General features: G+C 40.9%; 1 protein-coding gene across 1 annotated transcript in view; it reads right to left on the bottom strand.

The window, feature by feature from the left end:
• Positions 1-4022: 4022 nt before the first annotated feature.
• Positions 4023-15670, bottom strand: part of USP12 (ubiquitin specific peptidase 12) — an 82571-nt gene continuing 70923 nt past the window's right edge. The window contains exons 5-9 of the mRNA XM_040340489.1: positions 13848-13924; positions 10591-10674; positions 9467-9664; positions 6162-6240; positions 4023-5220 (exon numbers count right to left, since the gene is read on the bottom strand). Of these exons, the coding sequence (XP_040196423.1) occupies positions 5119-5220; positions 6162-6240; positions 9467-9664; positions 10591-10674; positions 13848-13924 (540 nt within the window). The 3' untranslated portion in view covers positions 4023-5118. The remainder of the gene's footprint in view (positions 5221-6161; positions 6241-9466; positions 9665-10590; positions 10675-13847; positions 13925-15670) is intronic.

The raw sequence follows: 15670 nt of genomic DNA, 5'->3' as shown, positions 1-15670 counted from the left end.
CTTCTTAATGCTGTTTTTTTTTTTTTTTCAGACTGGGTGTAGCAAGAAGGGTGCCTGAACATCACAAGATTACCAGGAACTTGTATGAAAAAAATAAAAGGTATGGAGCAGGTAGGTTGTATGCACCTCAAAGGTACATTTTCAGTTTTGGGTGGAGTGCATCTTTAATAATAATAATAAAAAAAAAAACCTATGGGAACTTCCTAAAAACCTTCAACAATAAGAAATACAGGTTGCCAAATATTCTGAAGAGCATATTGGGAGTTAAACCAAAAAAGTAATGATCTACACCTGACACACCTCATCACCTTCCACTCAAACTCACCATGTAGAGTTCTCCCTTAATGTCTCATCACACCATGATAACAAAAAAAAAAAAAAAGGAATGGTAAGCAGTACATCAAAGCTTTTCACCCACTTTTCAGGCAAGTTACATTCAGACACGGCTAGACGATACACACGGGTCATGATTTAACAAATGATAACCAAAAATAAACATGTTACCATGGTAAAGTTCTGGATTCTACATGGTGCAGTCATTCTCATTACTATAAGATCTCTTATTTAAAAGGAAAATAAAAATCTGGAAATTCTTTTAAGCTATTCTTTATAATCTGTATTAGGGAAACAATTGTAGGGAAACAATAAAACATGCGCTGCATAAGGGGCCTGGCAGTCACAAATTTCAGATATCATTCCCAGCACGCTCCAGACTTGTGTATGCTCCGGAGATGACAGGTAGGAGGTTCACACGCTGCAGCAAAACCAGACCACAAAGTCCCATCATTGACGCATATTCATTACGATTACATTAGTACGTTGTTAAACTACCCACTACGCAGCACACATTTATGAACCGAATAGTGATGATCATAAGTGGCATAACATTTTTTTGTCAATGTGACAGATTTACAAAAGAATTATCACTGGAAGCTGAAAATACTTGTAGAACCCATCAGGGCACCCAGTGTGCATAGCCCTTGGTCTCTTTAAAGCGGGGGTTCACCCTATAAACCCCAAAAAAAATATTTTTTTTTCTTCTACCATAAAATCAGGCATTGTAGCGCGAGCTACAGTATGCCTGTCCCGATTTTTTTATCCCCGTACTCACCGTGTACTCGTACATCGAAGATACCGACTCCCCTCGGGGAATGGGCGTGCCTATGGAGACGGAGGATGATTGACGGCCGGCTCTGGCGCGTCACGCTTCTCCGAAAATAGCCGAAATAGGCTTGGCTCTTCACGGCGCCTGCGCATAGCCTGTGCGCAGGCGCCGTGAAGAGCCGAGACCTACTCCGGCTGTCTTCGGGGAGAGTGACGTGCCAGGGCCGGCCGTCAATCATCCTCCCTCTCCATAGGCACGCCCATTCCCCGCGGGAGCCGAAATCTATAATGTACGAGTACACAGTGAGTACGGGGGTAAAAAAATCGGGACAGGCATACTGTAGCTCGCGCTACAATGCCTGTCTCGATGGTAAAATCGTGTCACTGAGGGTGAACCACCGCTTTAAGATCAGTGCCATTAAATAAAAATAAAATTCTGTCAGTGCTGTAGCTTCACCACAGGCTAAAGCCCAATTTCTGGGCATTCCTATGGGGAGGCTAGACCACAGCACAGCACTGAGCCCAATACCCTACCTTTAAGCTGACTGATTTGTTTACTATTATGAAAGAACGATCACCAGCATTGGTTGATAGTAATCACCCACTGAGCAAACAGATCACACAAACAACCCCATTGCACGGACTGGCCTTTAATTTGTGGATGCACAGAGGTTTATGATGTAAATAGAGTTGACCCCACCCACTGATGTGCTTATTTGTGGCACTCATCTCCAGGGTCAAGTACTGTCAATCAGCCTTTATAATACAGTATATTCATCTCCTTACTGGCAGTGTGGTCGAAAGACTATGTGGGGAAGGGGGCAAGGCGCCTGACCATTCTGCTTTGCATGGGCTACATGCGCTTGGTCCTCTGTGGGATTTTACAAAGAGTTTAAGAGTGATACTCCTTTAAGAGTAGCTTAGCAAATAACTGTCAAGTCTTACCAGTGAATATTAGCACCTAAGCCATGTCACTTTTGTATCATAAGCTGTGTGTTTACCAAGTGTTGGAAGAACAGTCAAGAAGGGAGTACCTGTCACAGGTTTCAAAACAGAGGCGTTTGTGTGCAATTAGAAAGATGTTTGCGGTGTGACCCAGACAGGAGAGTAACAGTTAGTGAGCAGAGGAATAACAATGTAAGCAAACACAACATGATCCAGGTACTAATAATTATAGCGGATGGGTGCCAGGGTTTTGTGGAGTTTTAATTTACCGTAATGATAACCAGCTATAACTAGGCGTATATCAAAGTTTGAATATTCAGCCTTCAAATATGACTGCGCGGGCTTATTTAGAAAAAGATTGCTTTACTAGTCACATGACGCAACTTAAAATGTGTCTGCAAAAAAAAAAAAAAAAGAAGAAGAAAGCAGAAAGTATACGGTTGACAAAGCTTTGAATTGGAATAAAAACCAAGCCACGTGAATACGCATATTTTAAATTTGCTTAAAGTGTAAGTAAACCCACCTATCATTTTCAGCCAAGGAAGCTGTCATCTTGGCCTATGTTTAATCTTCAACTGCCATGGTGCTGCACATGTGATCAGTTATGACACCAGCCATTGGATGGTTTGACAGTTTGGTTGAGAGCACAACCAATGTGACAGTTAGCAATCCCGGCATGCCGGAAATGTGACTGCTTTTTGAAACTGTTACATCGATGGGTTTACTTGCGCTTTAAATCATGTTATATGAGGAAAACCTCAAATCTCGTTGGGAATCCGAATTCGCATAACTTGTGAATGAATTACACATATGCATAGTAAATTAGTGAAGCTTGATTCGTCTGTGCAGTTAGATCTGACAAAATGGGGTCTCGATTTGCTCACTCCTAATAAGGAACTCAGCTTTGCCTAAACTACTACATATTGGGAAATCTGTCACATTGGTCAAAATGATGTCTGTGTATGACCAACTGTAAGAAATGTATTTTTGTCTTGGTTACATTCTATACAATATCCACATAGAAACTTCCATATATATATAATTCTATATATTCTATATTGTGTTGCACATGACAGTTTATTCTGCATCTTTGTTGTCACAACAGTTCCCATTTTCTGACTAATAAATTAACAATATCAAAATATATTTAGTGAACAATGGATTTGTGCTAAAAGTAAATGGGATCTAATAACAGAAACACCTTAGGGTTTCCAGACTGCAATACTAGAACTACTATATATTATTATACGACCTCTGCCTTAACTTACCTACCCCTTTTTGAATCTGCAATTTAGTAGTTTTCCGAGCACCAATGGAGAAATCCCTTGGGGTGCGTATATGCAGAAGTGATTTACAAAGACAGGAACAGGGGAATCTAGTACAAGAGAAGCGCTGTGTGATTAGTTGTAGAAAATTAATCATACGCTTCTTTTTTGGGATTGCTCCCACCCTAAATTTTAGAAATAGCGTTGCTTCAATTGAACTCATACCTCTGATCAAGTCTAAGGCCCCTTTCAGACGGACGGCTGTTTTGCCGCAGTTAAAAGCACTATAAATGTTTTGTGAAATTCAAGGCTCCAGGCACTGTGATAAGCTACATTTGCACATTGCGATTACATGCGTTTACGTGCGTTTAACTGCGGCCGCGTTTAGCTGCGGTATTCATTTCCATAGCAACCCTTTTTATTTATTTATTTTTTGTTTGGGTCCCTTGAATTCTAAAACGCTGCTATCCGCAGTTGACAAAAAAGACTGCGATTACCTGCGGTTATGTGCATATAGCTGCGCTACATCGCACCTGGACGCATTCAATTCTATTTTTTCTATTCGCACCAAACCGCATGTAACGTAATCGCACGCAAACGCTGTGTGTGAATGGGTCCATAGGAAAACATTGTGTGCTTTTAGCTGCGGTAGAAAAATAGAAAATCCGCAGCTAAAAGCACCATTCTATCCGTCCGTCTGAAAGGGGCCTAAGATGTAGGAAGTGCAGATAATATTGCAAAACAATAAAATGTATTACAAATCATGGTGAAATGCTGCGGATGGATTTCCAGGCATACAAACGCAGAAAATCAATGAAAATCCTTTAGCTCACCGTCAGATTTGCTCTGTGGAGGCCCCTGACGAACTCAGTCTTTGTAAATACTTCCCTATGTGAATTACATTTTTACAGAAATGTTTTCATCTCCAGGTTACAGAACTTTCTATGTAACGGATTGAATGGAAGATTCCATACCTCATCTAATTCTGAAGCAAAAACCGGCGTGCCTACTGCAAACATTTTAAAGAATTTTCCACAGTTCAGCTGCCACCTCCCCAAAATAACAGGGGGCATAACAAACTTTGTGCATTGTTCCCAATCTGGTCATCTATGACTGTAAGCTTCTCCAGGCATCCAATCAACTGAAAGCTTCAAATATGTCTTCTTATTCACTCCAAGAAAGGCAATTGCGGTTGCTGGGCGCAAATATATAAATATATATACTTTATTTTAGTATTTTTACAGCGACTTAGGTTTTTAGAATTTCAAACATTTTTTCTTTTTAGGCCTGCTTAGCTGTGTAGGGTGGTCAGTGTGAAAAAAAAATGACAGAACAGGTTTCTGTCATTGAATGCTTTTTAAGAACAGCTGTATTAGCTAGCTAAAAGACAATTAAGAATAGCAATAACTGTAAAATGTGATCCAACAATAGGAATGACCATTTCTGTTCATGGTTAGCTGTAGTAGCAGTAGTGATGGGACTGTAATAGTGAGCGTGATACCTGAGAGCAAATAAATCAATTTTCATGATATGAGTATCTGTCTGCTCAATCCGTGTTCTTTGCTTCGGCGTGTGCAAACTGCGCTAATGCCCCCCTGAGCTCTCGAGTTTTTTTGTTTTTTTTACTTTTTTCCCCCCTCTCTGTAGTTTTTTTTATATTTATATCTATATATATATATATATATATATACACATCTATATAACTTAAATTATATATAGACATATATCTATCAGTGCTTTCTCCTTGCTCCACTTGTCCAGAGAAGAAATGAGGCAGAATGTATGTCTTTGTGACAGTTCTCGCTCAGTCTCGAGACTGGTAGAAGAGAATATAACCAGATTCAGAGTTCTTTGAGATGTCTGATGTTAACCCGTAGAATTCTTCAATAGCTTGTGCATCAATTTTCTGCATAGAAAGAAGAAATATACAGATGTTTAAAAAAAAAGTGTGGTGGGTAAGCCTAAGCATTAGCTTGCACTGATCCACTGTAACTCATATTAGCGAACACCAAGCTACTGCACCTCATATCAGCCAGAACTAATCCACCATGCTCCATACCAGCCTGCACGCATCCACCCACTTCACCTGATACCAGCCAGTACAAACCCACTGCACCTCATATCAGCCAGAATAAATCCACCGTGCTCCATACCAGCCTGCACGCACCCACCCACTTCACCTGATACCAGCCAGTACAACCCCACTGTGCCTCATACTAGCCAATCCTGAACCAGGGCTTATATCACTCTGCATCCATTTACTGTGCCTCATACTATCCTGCATCGATCCACCACACCTCAAACCAACCTGCACTGGATCTTCCACATCGCATACCAGCCTGCACAGATTCACCACACCTCCTACCAGCTTGCACTGGATCCACCACAACTCATATCAGCCAAACCAGACCCACAAACACTTCAGACTAGCCAGTACAGACCACCCTAATTCATCCTAGCTAGCACAGACCTACCACATCCAATAACTCTCAACACTGACCCTCCCTACCTCATCCCAGCCTGCACAGATCCATTCTCTCCCCAACTAGCCTACACAGATCTATTGTGCCCCATACAAGCCTGCAATGTTCCACCACATCTTGTATCAGCCAGCACAGACCCATCATGTCTAATACCTCTCTGCACTGGCATCTCTTAACAGCCATCACATACTTACAGAGCACTTACACACCAAACCATAAAGAAGCTCTCTTGTAAGGCCCCTTCCCAAACTTAAGGTAGTCCCTTCATGCATCTTCATCATTTGTTTGTACTCCCCTAACACAATTCAAGCCTGTATTCACATTTTGTATTATATTGTGAAACCACATATAGAAAATAACTTACCTCTACAATGTCATCATCAAACAACAGCCAAAAATCATGACTTTTCACTATTGCAATATAATGTCCTCTGTTGGGACCACTGTATAAAAAGGAAAAAAACAGGAAAACGGTTACTATGCCATACAAGAGAACAAGATTGTTTTTCTGAGACATGTTACATCTGATTCCTCCTGTATGGAATTGCATTGTAACCGTACTGTTTGCCCCAACATTGCAAAGAACTGCACAAACTGCTGGCACTATATAAATTCTATATAATAATAATATTATAATGTAGTTTATGTGTATTTCTCCCTCATCCTAGATCAGCCTGGAGTATGGCATGAATCCACATGTGATGACTCGGGTGTCTACTGTGGCTTGTGAGTGACAGACCGGTTCTAGAAAGCTTCTAGGAAGGAATGCCAGAGAAATCTGTACAGGTGCATGGTGGGGCATTTACAGAACACGATATATTTTTAGATGGCTCCGCTAACTGTGCAACGCAACCTTTTCTGGATATCAAAACACAATTGGCAAAAGACCTTTAGGCCCTGTTAACAATGGCATTAGAAACAGGCATTTGTGGTGAGTTTTTGCAGTTCCCTGAAAGAGGAAGTAAACCCTAATGGGTTTTACTTCCTCTTTAGCCCGCTGCTGCAGCCTGCAAATGAAAAGCATAATGGATTAGTATGCATCGCATACTAGCCCATTATGCGTCAATTACCTGGAAAAGAATTCAGCGATGTCCCCACAATAGGCAGCGTCCATCTTCTGGCCCCGGCGCTGTGATTCGCAGTAGCTGCATGACGTCACTCCCGTGCATGCGCACGGGAGCCACAATTCAGGGCACGGGCTGGGGAAGAAACGGCACTTAGTTTTGTTTCTTCCCCGTGCATGCGCAGTGAAGATTTTCGGCGGACTACAAGTGAAATATTTCCTAAACAGCGCACATTTAGGAGATATTTCCACTACCTATAGGTAAGCCTTATTCTAGGCTTACCTATAAGTAGAAGTCCAACAAGTGGGTTTACAACCACTTGAATGCCTAGCAAAGCAGCCTACAATGGATATTATTTATATAACTATTAATGAATAAATAGGTGTTCACATTTGAAAAACATGTTGAGTCTAGGAGGAATTAAAGCTGGTCAACAACTTCCATTCGAGTCTATAGTAACATGCTGTAAAAGAGCCTGTAGCAATTACAGGGCGTTAGGCATTGGTTAAGCAGCGAGTTGAAAAAAAAAGAAGAACTTGTCTTCGTGTCATTAGAACTTTATGCAGGTGTAGACTTAGAGATTTACTGAAAATCAAATTCAATGTGTACAATCTGTAATTAAAATTATATTAACCAGTTAGGGGCCTTTACTTCGAACACCCTTTGTGTGTGTGTGTGTGTGTGTGTGTGTGTGTGTGTGTGTGTGTGTGTGTGTGTGTGTGTGTGTGTGTGTGTGTGTGTGTGTGTGTATATATATATATATATATATATATATATATATATATATATATATATATATATATATATATATATATATATATATATATATATATATATATATATATATATATATATATATATATACACACACACACACATACACACACACATATACATATATATATATATATATATTTTGTGATGAGATGTTACGCCAAGTAAATTGATACCCAACAGGTCATGCTTAAAAAATCTCCATAGACGCTGCTTACATTTTTTTTTTTACAGGTAACTGGTTTAGATTTACAGAGGTCTAGTGCTCGAAATAATGCTCTCGCTCTAATGATCGCGGGAATATCTCACTTGTGGTTTGAACACCATTTAACCCGCGGTAGCGGCCGCGAAAGGGTTAAAACCGAGGAGCGGTATACACACCGCTCCTTCATCGCTCCAAAGATGCGGCTAGCAGGACTTTTTTTTACCGTCCTGTTAGCGCAACGCTCCAATGTGAAAGCCCTCGGGGGGGGGGGGGGGTGTGTGTGTGTGTGTGTGTGACCTCTCCCACTGTCCATAAAAGTGATCCTGTGATGAAAGAACTAGAGTTGTATCTCCTTTAACTGTGTGCATCAATAGAAACATACAGTCCCATAGCCAGGGGCAGACTGACAACTCATGGGGCCCTCGGGCAACAGGAGATTATGGGGCCCCCAGGCAATAGATTATGGGGCCACACAGTACTGTATACACACACACACACAATATGCACACACAGTATACATACACACAGAATACACATACAGACACACAGTGGACATAAACACACTGAGAAGGTACTGGAGAGGCAGGGCAGCTATAATCTTGGGATTTTTAGACCAAAAAAATGTTGGTATGGGATATATTTCAGGGACAGATGTAAAAAAACACAGATTTTTACATACTTTCCCTGGTTTTACTGAGGCTGGCAACCCTGATGGGGCCCCCTAGTGGCATGGGGCCCTCGGGCAGTGCCCGAATGCTCAGTCCGCCACTGCCCATAGCCTAGTGTGGCACGGTGTTCCCCTGCTCCTGCCTCCTCCAAGCTAACAGACTGACTGGAGACTGCCCTGTCCACTATTGACAGCAGCATTCAAAACTGTGAACCGCAATGAATGGGGTAATAATTTTAACACATAAGTTTACTGGAGAATTATTATATTGTCCTCAAAACGTTAAGCTAAAAAATGCTTGGGTATAAATACTACCCAAATTAAAAGTAGACCTAAACGCTAATTGGGTTGGTTTGCCGAAGCACTGTGTGACAGCAGCTGCAATTTTTTTTTTTCATTTTGTTTTTTCACACACATACACACACACACACAATTTACTCTTTTTCGCTGCTGATCTCCTTCGGCATCTTTTATTAATCTTTCTCTATATTAACTGTGCAGTGCGATCTCTACATAGTGACCACAATAAACCATGCCTGTGCAATGCGTGTTGGCATGGCCACTTGTAGTCACCCTCAGGAAAGAGTACTGCAGGGTGGCAGTTATGGGGTGACAACGGGAAACAGTTGTCACCCCATAACAGGAAGTGTCTGCACAAGAACTGTAATCACCTAGATCAGCCGGTATTTAATTTAATAAAAGCTGCAGATTTCAAAAACCACCTTTGAAATCACAACACATCAAAGCATACATTTTAGTGACCGTGTTTAGACTGGTGTTAGGGCAGTGTAAGGGGATATATGAAATGCAATTCATATCAACGCATTTTAGTGCAGTGAGAAAAAAAAAATACATTGTGGCAACAGAGGCGTGACTAGGTGCTCAGACCAGCAGTAACATAAAGTATGACCAGTGTAGCACACTCCACTAAGATTAGCCACACTTTTGAGTGTACCTACCTTCCACAATGGACCACCACAGCTACCAAGTCATACATTCTGTCTGGGTTGGTGGCATCTCCTGATGTGTTAAATAGCCGAAGCTCTAAAGGAAAGACTACTCTGTATGAGAGCTTTGTATATCGATGCAGCTGATCCATGTATTTAAACCTCTTTAGGTGAAGAGCTAAAATCATAGGCAGCTTTTTTACTTTCATCCTGAAATCAAACAAAAAAAGTAAATTAGATAAAAGGGAAGACTATTTAGCAATATTTTGCAAAAAAAAAAAAAAGAAACCTTAACGGCTAAGTTCACCTTTTTTCCCCTTCTAAATTCCAGCTCCCCTATGCAACAAAATAGCATTTGTGTACTTTTTATTGCAAAAATTTCAAAGCTTTACATAAAATCTACATTTTCACTCATCACACATAGGGAAGCCCATCCACTCAAAGAAGCTTCAGAACTTTTTTTTTTTTTACAGTGTGGTACCAATATTTAAAAAAGGGCAGAGATATATTCGTGGAAACTACAGACCTGTCAGTCTGACATCAATAGTATGTAAACTATTTGAGGGGATAATAAGGAATTTGCTAATGAAAACAGTATCGGTAGTAGTAATCAGCATGGTTCAGAAAAGGTCATTCTTGCCAAACCAACCTGTTAACCTTCTAGGAGGAAGTGAGCTGCCACCTGGACAAGGGTAGGCCCGTGCATGTGATGTAGCTGGATTTGGTAAAAGCATTTGATACAGTGCCTCACAAAAGCTTAATCTACATCTAAACTTAGGTCTGTAGGCATGGACCAAGGGTTTGTTCTTCGATAGAAAACTGGCTACAGGGGCACATCTAAAGGGTGGTGTTAAATAATATGTACTCAGAATGGTCTAGAGTGGTAAGTGGGGTAGGAGCCGAGTTTTTATTAAAACAAAGCTTTCTTTTTAACGGGAAAAAAACTGCAGTAGTCTTGAAGGGTAAATTATTTTTTAATCAGGCTGTGGCTGATTTTTAAAGAAAACAAACTAAGACTGCACATCTTTTGTTTGATGTTGGAATATACTTCCCCAAATCAAACTAAAAGTTCAGTTGGGCTTTAACGAATAGCTGTGACCCTAAATACACTGTATATGTGGCGATCAATACATTACCGCTTATGTGCTTCCTGTTTACTGCGACATTCTTCACAGTAATATTTGTATTCACTACAAAGGGTTTCCGTGTTGCTAAATCCCCTAAAATGATCAAAAACAAATGGTGATTTATGATATACGAGTTAGTGACACCATTGCATCAAGCTAATTTTTTATTTTTTTTTACATGGAATTACTACACAACAAAAAATTACCCCCAGTGGTGTCCTGTATACAATGTATAAAAGGGGAGTAGAAAGCTGAGCTTGAAACGGTGCCATAAACTGGATATGACTGCTTAAATCAAAAAGTATTCAATGAAATTATCTGACAGTCTCTCTGTATTTGGAGTGCAATCATACTGGCTGTCCTTGGGTATATGGCATAAAAAAACAAAAAAACAAAAAAAAACACACAAAATGCGATAAATAGACTACAAAAAATGTCTAGCCCATCTCAAATGAAAGGCAGCATGAGCATCATAGGATGTAATGAGGGTTGAATAGTGAGTAAAGGCAGATAGTTGTATGGCCAATGTATAGGCTAATCCAAATGGACAATTTTTATTTTTTTTATTTTTTTATTCTGCTTTATAAAGTACATACAAAAACAACAGTAAATGAGGATGAAAACCAAAAAGGGAATAGGCCAAAACTGGCTCAATTAAGGTCCAGAACCTAAATGGACAAATCTAAGGTGGCCAACCCAAGTACAAAAAAAATAAAAAATCACCACTTGTAAAAACTGTGATTGAAAGCAAAAACAAGAGCCCAGTGGCACAAGTCACACAGCATCGAGGGTAATTATGCCATTATGCTATTTAGGGAACCTTTCCAAAACTGACACTTTTCAATAATTTCCCTTTGCTTCTCCTAGCTGTACAAGTACTGGGTTTACCAACCTGGATCTGATCAACCAAGCCAGACAATAAGGTAACCGTTGTTTAAAGCAGAGTTCCACACATTTAAGAGTGTAGCTGCTGACTTTTAATAATCAGACACTCACCTGTCTCACAGTCCAGCGAAGCGGGCGCAGGAAGCCTTGCTCCGAGGCGCCGGTATTCTGTGTGCGCCCAGCTGTGGCTTCACAGCCAGGCACGCACTGCGCATGCGCGAGCCGCGCACTGTGAATAGCCGGGCAATCTTATGGGACCTGCAAGATTTTACCCCCTTCCTGACCAGAGCATTTTTTACAATTTGGCACTGCTTCGCTTTAACTGACAATTGTGCGGTCATGCAATGCTGTACCCAAACAAAATTTGCGTCCTTCCCCCGTCCCCCCACCCCCCACAAATAGGGCTTTTTTTGGTGCTATTTTATCACCTTTGTAGTTTTATTATTTGCGCTTTAACCACTTCCCGACGGCCGTACGACTATATACGGCCGCAGAGTGGCTCTACTTCTCTGGGACGCCGTCTTTTTATGGCCGCCCCTTTCCTCGCTCCCGAGCGCGCATTGGGGAACTTCTGTGCTGGTCATGTCCCTTGGACACAGCCAATCACAGATCGCCGTGAACGGCCAATCGGAGTGGCCGTTTGGTAGGTGATCTCATATGTAAGAGAGGAGACCGATCTGTGTCTCTTGTACATAGGGACACAGATCGGTCACCTCCTCCAGTCACCCCCCTTCCCCCACAGTTAGAACACTATATATAGGGTACACATTTAACCCCTTCCTCACCCCCTAGTGTTAACCCCTTCAATGCCAGTCACATTTATACAGTAATTAGTGCATATTTTTAGCACTGATTGCAGTATAAATGTGAATGGTGCCAAAAATGTGTCAAAAGTGTCCGATGTGTCCGCCATAATGTCGCAGTCCCAATAAAAATAAATAAAAAATCGCAGATCGCCGCCATTACTAGTAAAAAAAAAAAATAATAAAAAATAATAATTCTGTGCTATAACTTTTGCGCAAACCAGTCGCTTATTGCGATTTTTTTTTTTTTTTTAAACAAAAATATGTAGAATGTATCGGCCTAGACTGAAATTTTTTATTTTTTAAAAAAAAATGGGATATTTATAGCAACAAGTAAAAAAATATTGTATTTTTTTTTCAAAGTTGTCGTTCTTTTTTGTTTATAGCGCAAAAAATAAAAAACGCAGAGGTGATCAAATACCACCAAAAGAAAGCTCTACTTGTGGGGGAAAAAGGACGTCAATTTTGTTTGGGAGCCGTGTTGCACGACCGCGCAATTGTCAGTTAAAGCAACGCAGTGCCGGAAGCTGAAATGTCACCTGGGCAGGAGGGGGGTATATGTGCCCAGTAAGCAAGTGGTTAAACAAAAAAACGCAACAATTTTGAAAAAAAATAAATAAAAAATTACTTTTTGCTCTTATAAATATCCCTAAAAATGTTTTTAAAAAACGAATTGCTTCGTCTAGGCCAATATGTATTCTACATATTCTTGGTTTTAAAAAAAAAATAATCACAATAAGCGTATATTGATTGGTTTGCGCAAAAGTTATAGCGTCTACAAACTATGGGAAAGATTTATGGCATTTGTATTATTTATTTTTTACTAGTAATGGCGGTGATCTGCGTTTTTTTTGCTGTATTGCGACGGACAGATCAGAGACTTTTGACACATTTTTGGGACCATTGGCATTTATAGAGTGATCAGTGCTATAAATATGCACCGATTACTGTATAAAGGTCACTGGCGGGGAAGGGGTTAACACTAGGGGCCGATCAAGGTGTTAACTGTGTGTTCCCTCACTGTGTTCTAATTGTTTGGGGAGGGGGGTGACTAGGAGAGATGACAGATTGTGTGTTTCTACAAAGTAGAGACACACAATCTGTCTTCTCTCCTCTGACAGCACAGGGATTTTTGTGTTTAAACACACAAATACACGTGCTTGCGCTCGTGTACGCGATAGCGTGTGGCCGGCAAAGATCGCGCCTGCCGCCCACATGCATCGGGCGCGCACGGCCTCTGGTGGCTCTCCTGGGCAAAGCCGTATATGTATGGGATTTCGCCCAGGAGAGCCATTCTGCTGCAGTATATCTGTGTAAGCCGGTCGGGAATACACAGGCTGCACTCCCTTTCCATGACAACACTAACAGTGTTGGGTGGAAGTCTCCTTTAGGTGTCAAGACCATTAACATGGTAAACATGTTTGCTAAAAAACACAAAATTGAAACAATATTGTGAAAGAAACAATCTGACAACTTTAAATTAAAAAAGTCAACTTGGTTCTATGATTATTTAAAATAATTGTGCAGATGCAACATTACTATACATTTAAAGAAAAATGTTACATTTTAAATAATTACCTTAAACAATGTGTAATTGATGTATTTTGTTCTACATCAACAGAAAGGTCTAGAAAATCTTCATCTTTACTGCTTATCTGTAGGAGATAAGAAAGGTAGTTAAAACTTGAAATATTGCAGTTTTTACGTTGACTGCGCATCCCGAAAGATATACTTAGTCAGCAGGCACCTGGACCTGGATGCCTTACATGTTCACTGAATTTAGATTTTATGCGTCTTTCATATTTTTATACTTTTGTGCATCTATAGAATGGTTATTAAATATAAAGGTTTAAACTAGGGTTGTCCCGATACCACTTTTTGAGACCGAGTACAAGTACCGATCCTTTTTTTCCCCGCAAGTACTCGCCGATACCGATTACCAATACTTTTTTCTATATCATGTGACAGTATTTTTTTTTTTTTTTTACAGTGATTTTTTTTTTTTTTTAGGGGGGGGGTGGATTGTCAGTGTGTTGTTTTTTTATTATTATTATTTACATTTTATTTTTATTTTTATTTAATTTTTAAATATTTATTGCAATTTTTTATTTTTTTAATCAGCCCTGTTGGGGGTCTTTGGAGAGATATCAGGGGTCTTAACAGACCTCTGACATCTCCCCTTTAAGACAGAGAAAGGGACTAAGGACACAGATTCCCCAGTCCCTTTCTCAGCTGCACTGGAAATGAATGAACAGGAGACAGAGGCTCGTATCCATTCATAAACTGAAGCATTGTAAACACAGTTTACGATGCTCAGTTATATGAATGGACAGAGTCAGTGATCATTGACTCTGTTCATTCAGAAAAGGTAAGAGCCGGGTTTAGCGGCTCCTACCGCCGCTCTCCATCCTGACAGAGGGGGCGGAGGAGGACACGGAGGGGGGACACAGAGCACGGAGGGGGAAGCAGCAGTACGGAGGGGGGACACGGCACAGAGGGGGAGAACAGAACGGAGGACAGCTGCGGCACAGCACGGAGGGGGTAATCAGAATGGCAGCGGTATGGCACAGAGGGGGGGGGGGGGGGGCACAGGAGCATGGAGGGAGAGAGCAGACGGGCAGCGGCACGGAGGGGGGACATGGAGCATGGAGGGAGTAAGCAGAATGGCAGCGGCACGGAGGGGGGGGACAAATGAGCATGGAGGAAGAGAGCAGAACGGATGGGGGAACTGGAGATGAATACAGGGAAAGTCAGGTATCGGTTAAAATATCGGAGCATTTTCCCTGAGTAAAAGTACTCGGGGAAATGCTTGGTATCGGTCCCGATACCGATACTAGAAGCTTCCATGTTTTCTGAAACCGGAAGTGGCTTGTTCCCATTACCTGTTAGGGTGGTATTGTCCACGAATCCTTCTTGCCATATGCAATTTCCCTTGGAACTGCCCGGCATCAGAAGTACCCAATGAGTCTACCATCCAGTTCATATCTTCAAGACCCAGGAATGATATTCCAAAGCCTTGTCTGACTTTTGGCGACATATGTCCCCACAAGTCCACCTTGTTCAGTAAGCTGATATACACACTGGTGGCGGTATCTCATCACTTTAAGGAAGACAGCAATATCTTCTGCATTGATCTATATACATTCCTCACCGGGTGTCAACTTTCTTTCTATGGACTAATTTTTCACAATTATTTTTGAGAACATTGTTATCACCATACCTGTGATCACCAATGCCGATTGTGTGACTCTTTGGTTATCTAAAGTATATGGACACTTTTTGTTAAATTGTAATTGCAATTCCATACAATCACCAATCACACTGTTATTTCATCCTGGTATATTGTCCTAATGTACTTGGTCTAAGCGCTACACTTTGTTTCCCTTTCCATATAATTACCC

The sequence above is a fragment of the Rana temporaria genome, chromosome 2, assembly GCF_905171775.1.
Source record: "Rana temporaria chromosome 2, aRanTem1.1, whole genome shotgun sequence".
Taxonomy (NCBI): domain Eukaryota; kingdom Metazoa; phylum Chordata; class Amphibia; order Anura; family Ranidae; genus Rana; species Rana temporaria.
The sequence above is the reverse complement of the archived record's forward strand: the minus strand, read 5'-3'. Positions and strand labels throughout refer to the sequence as shown.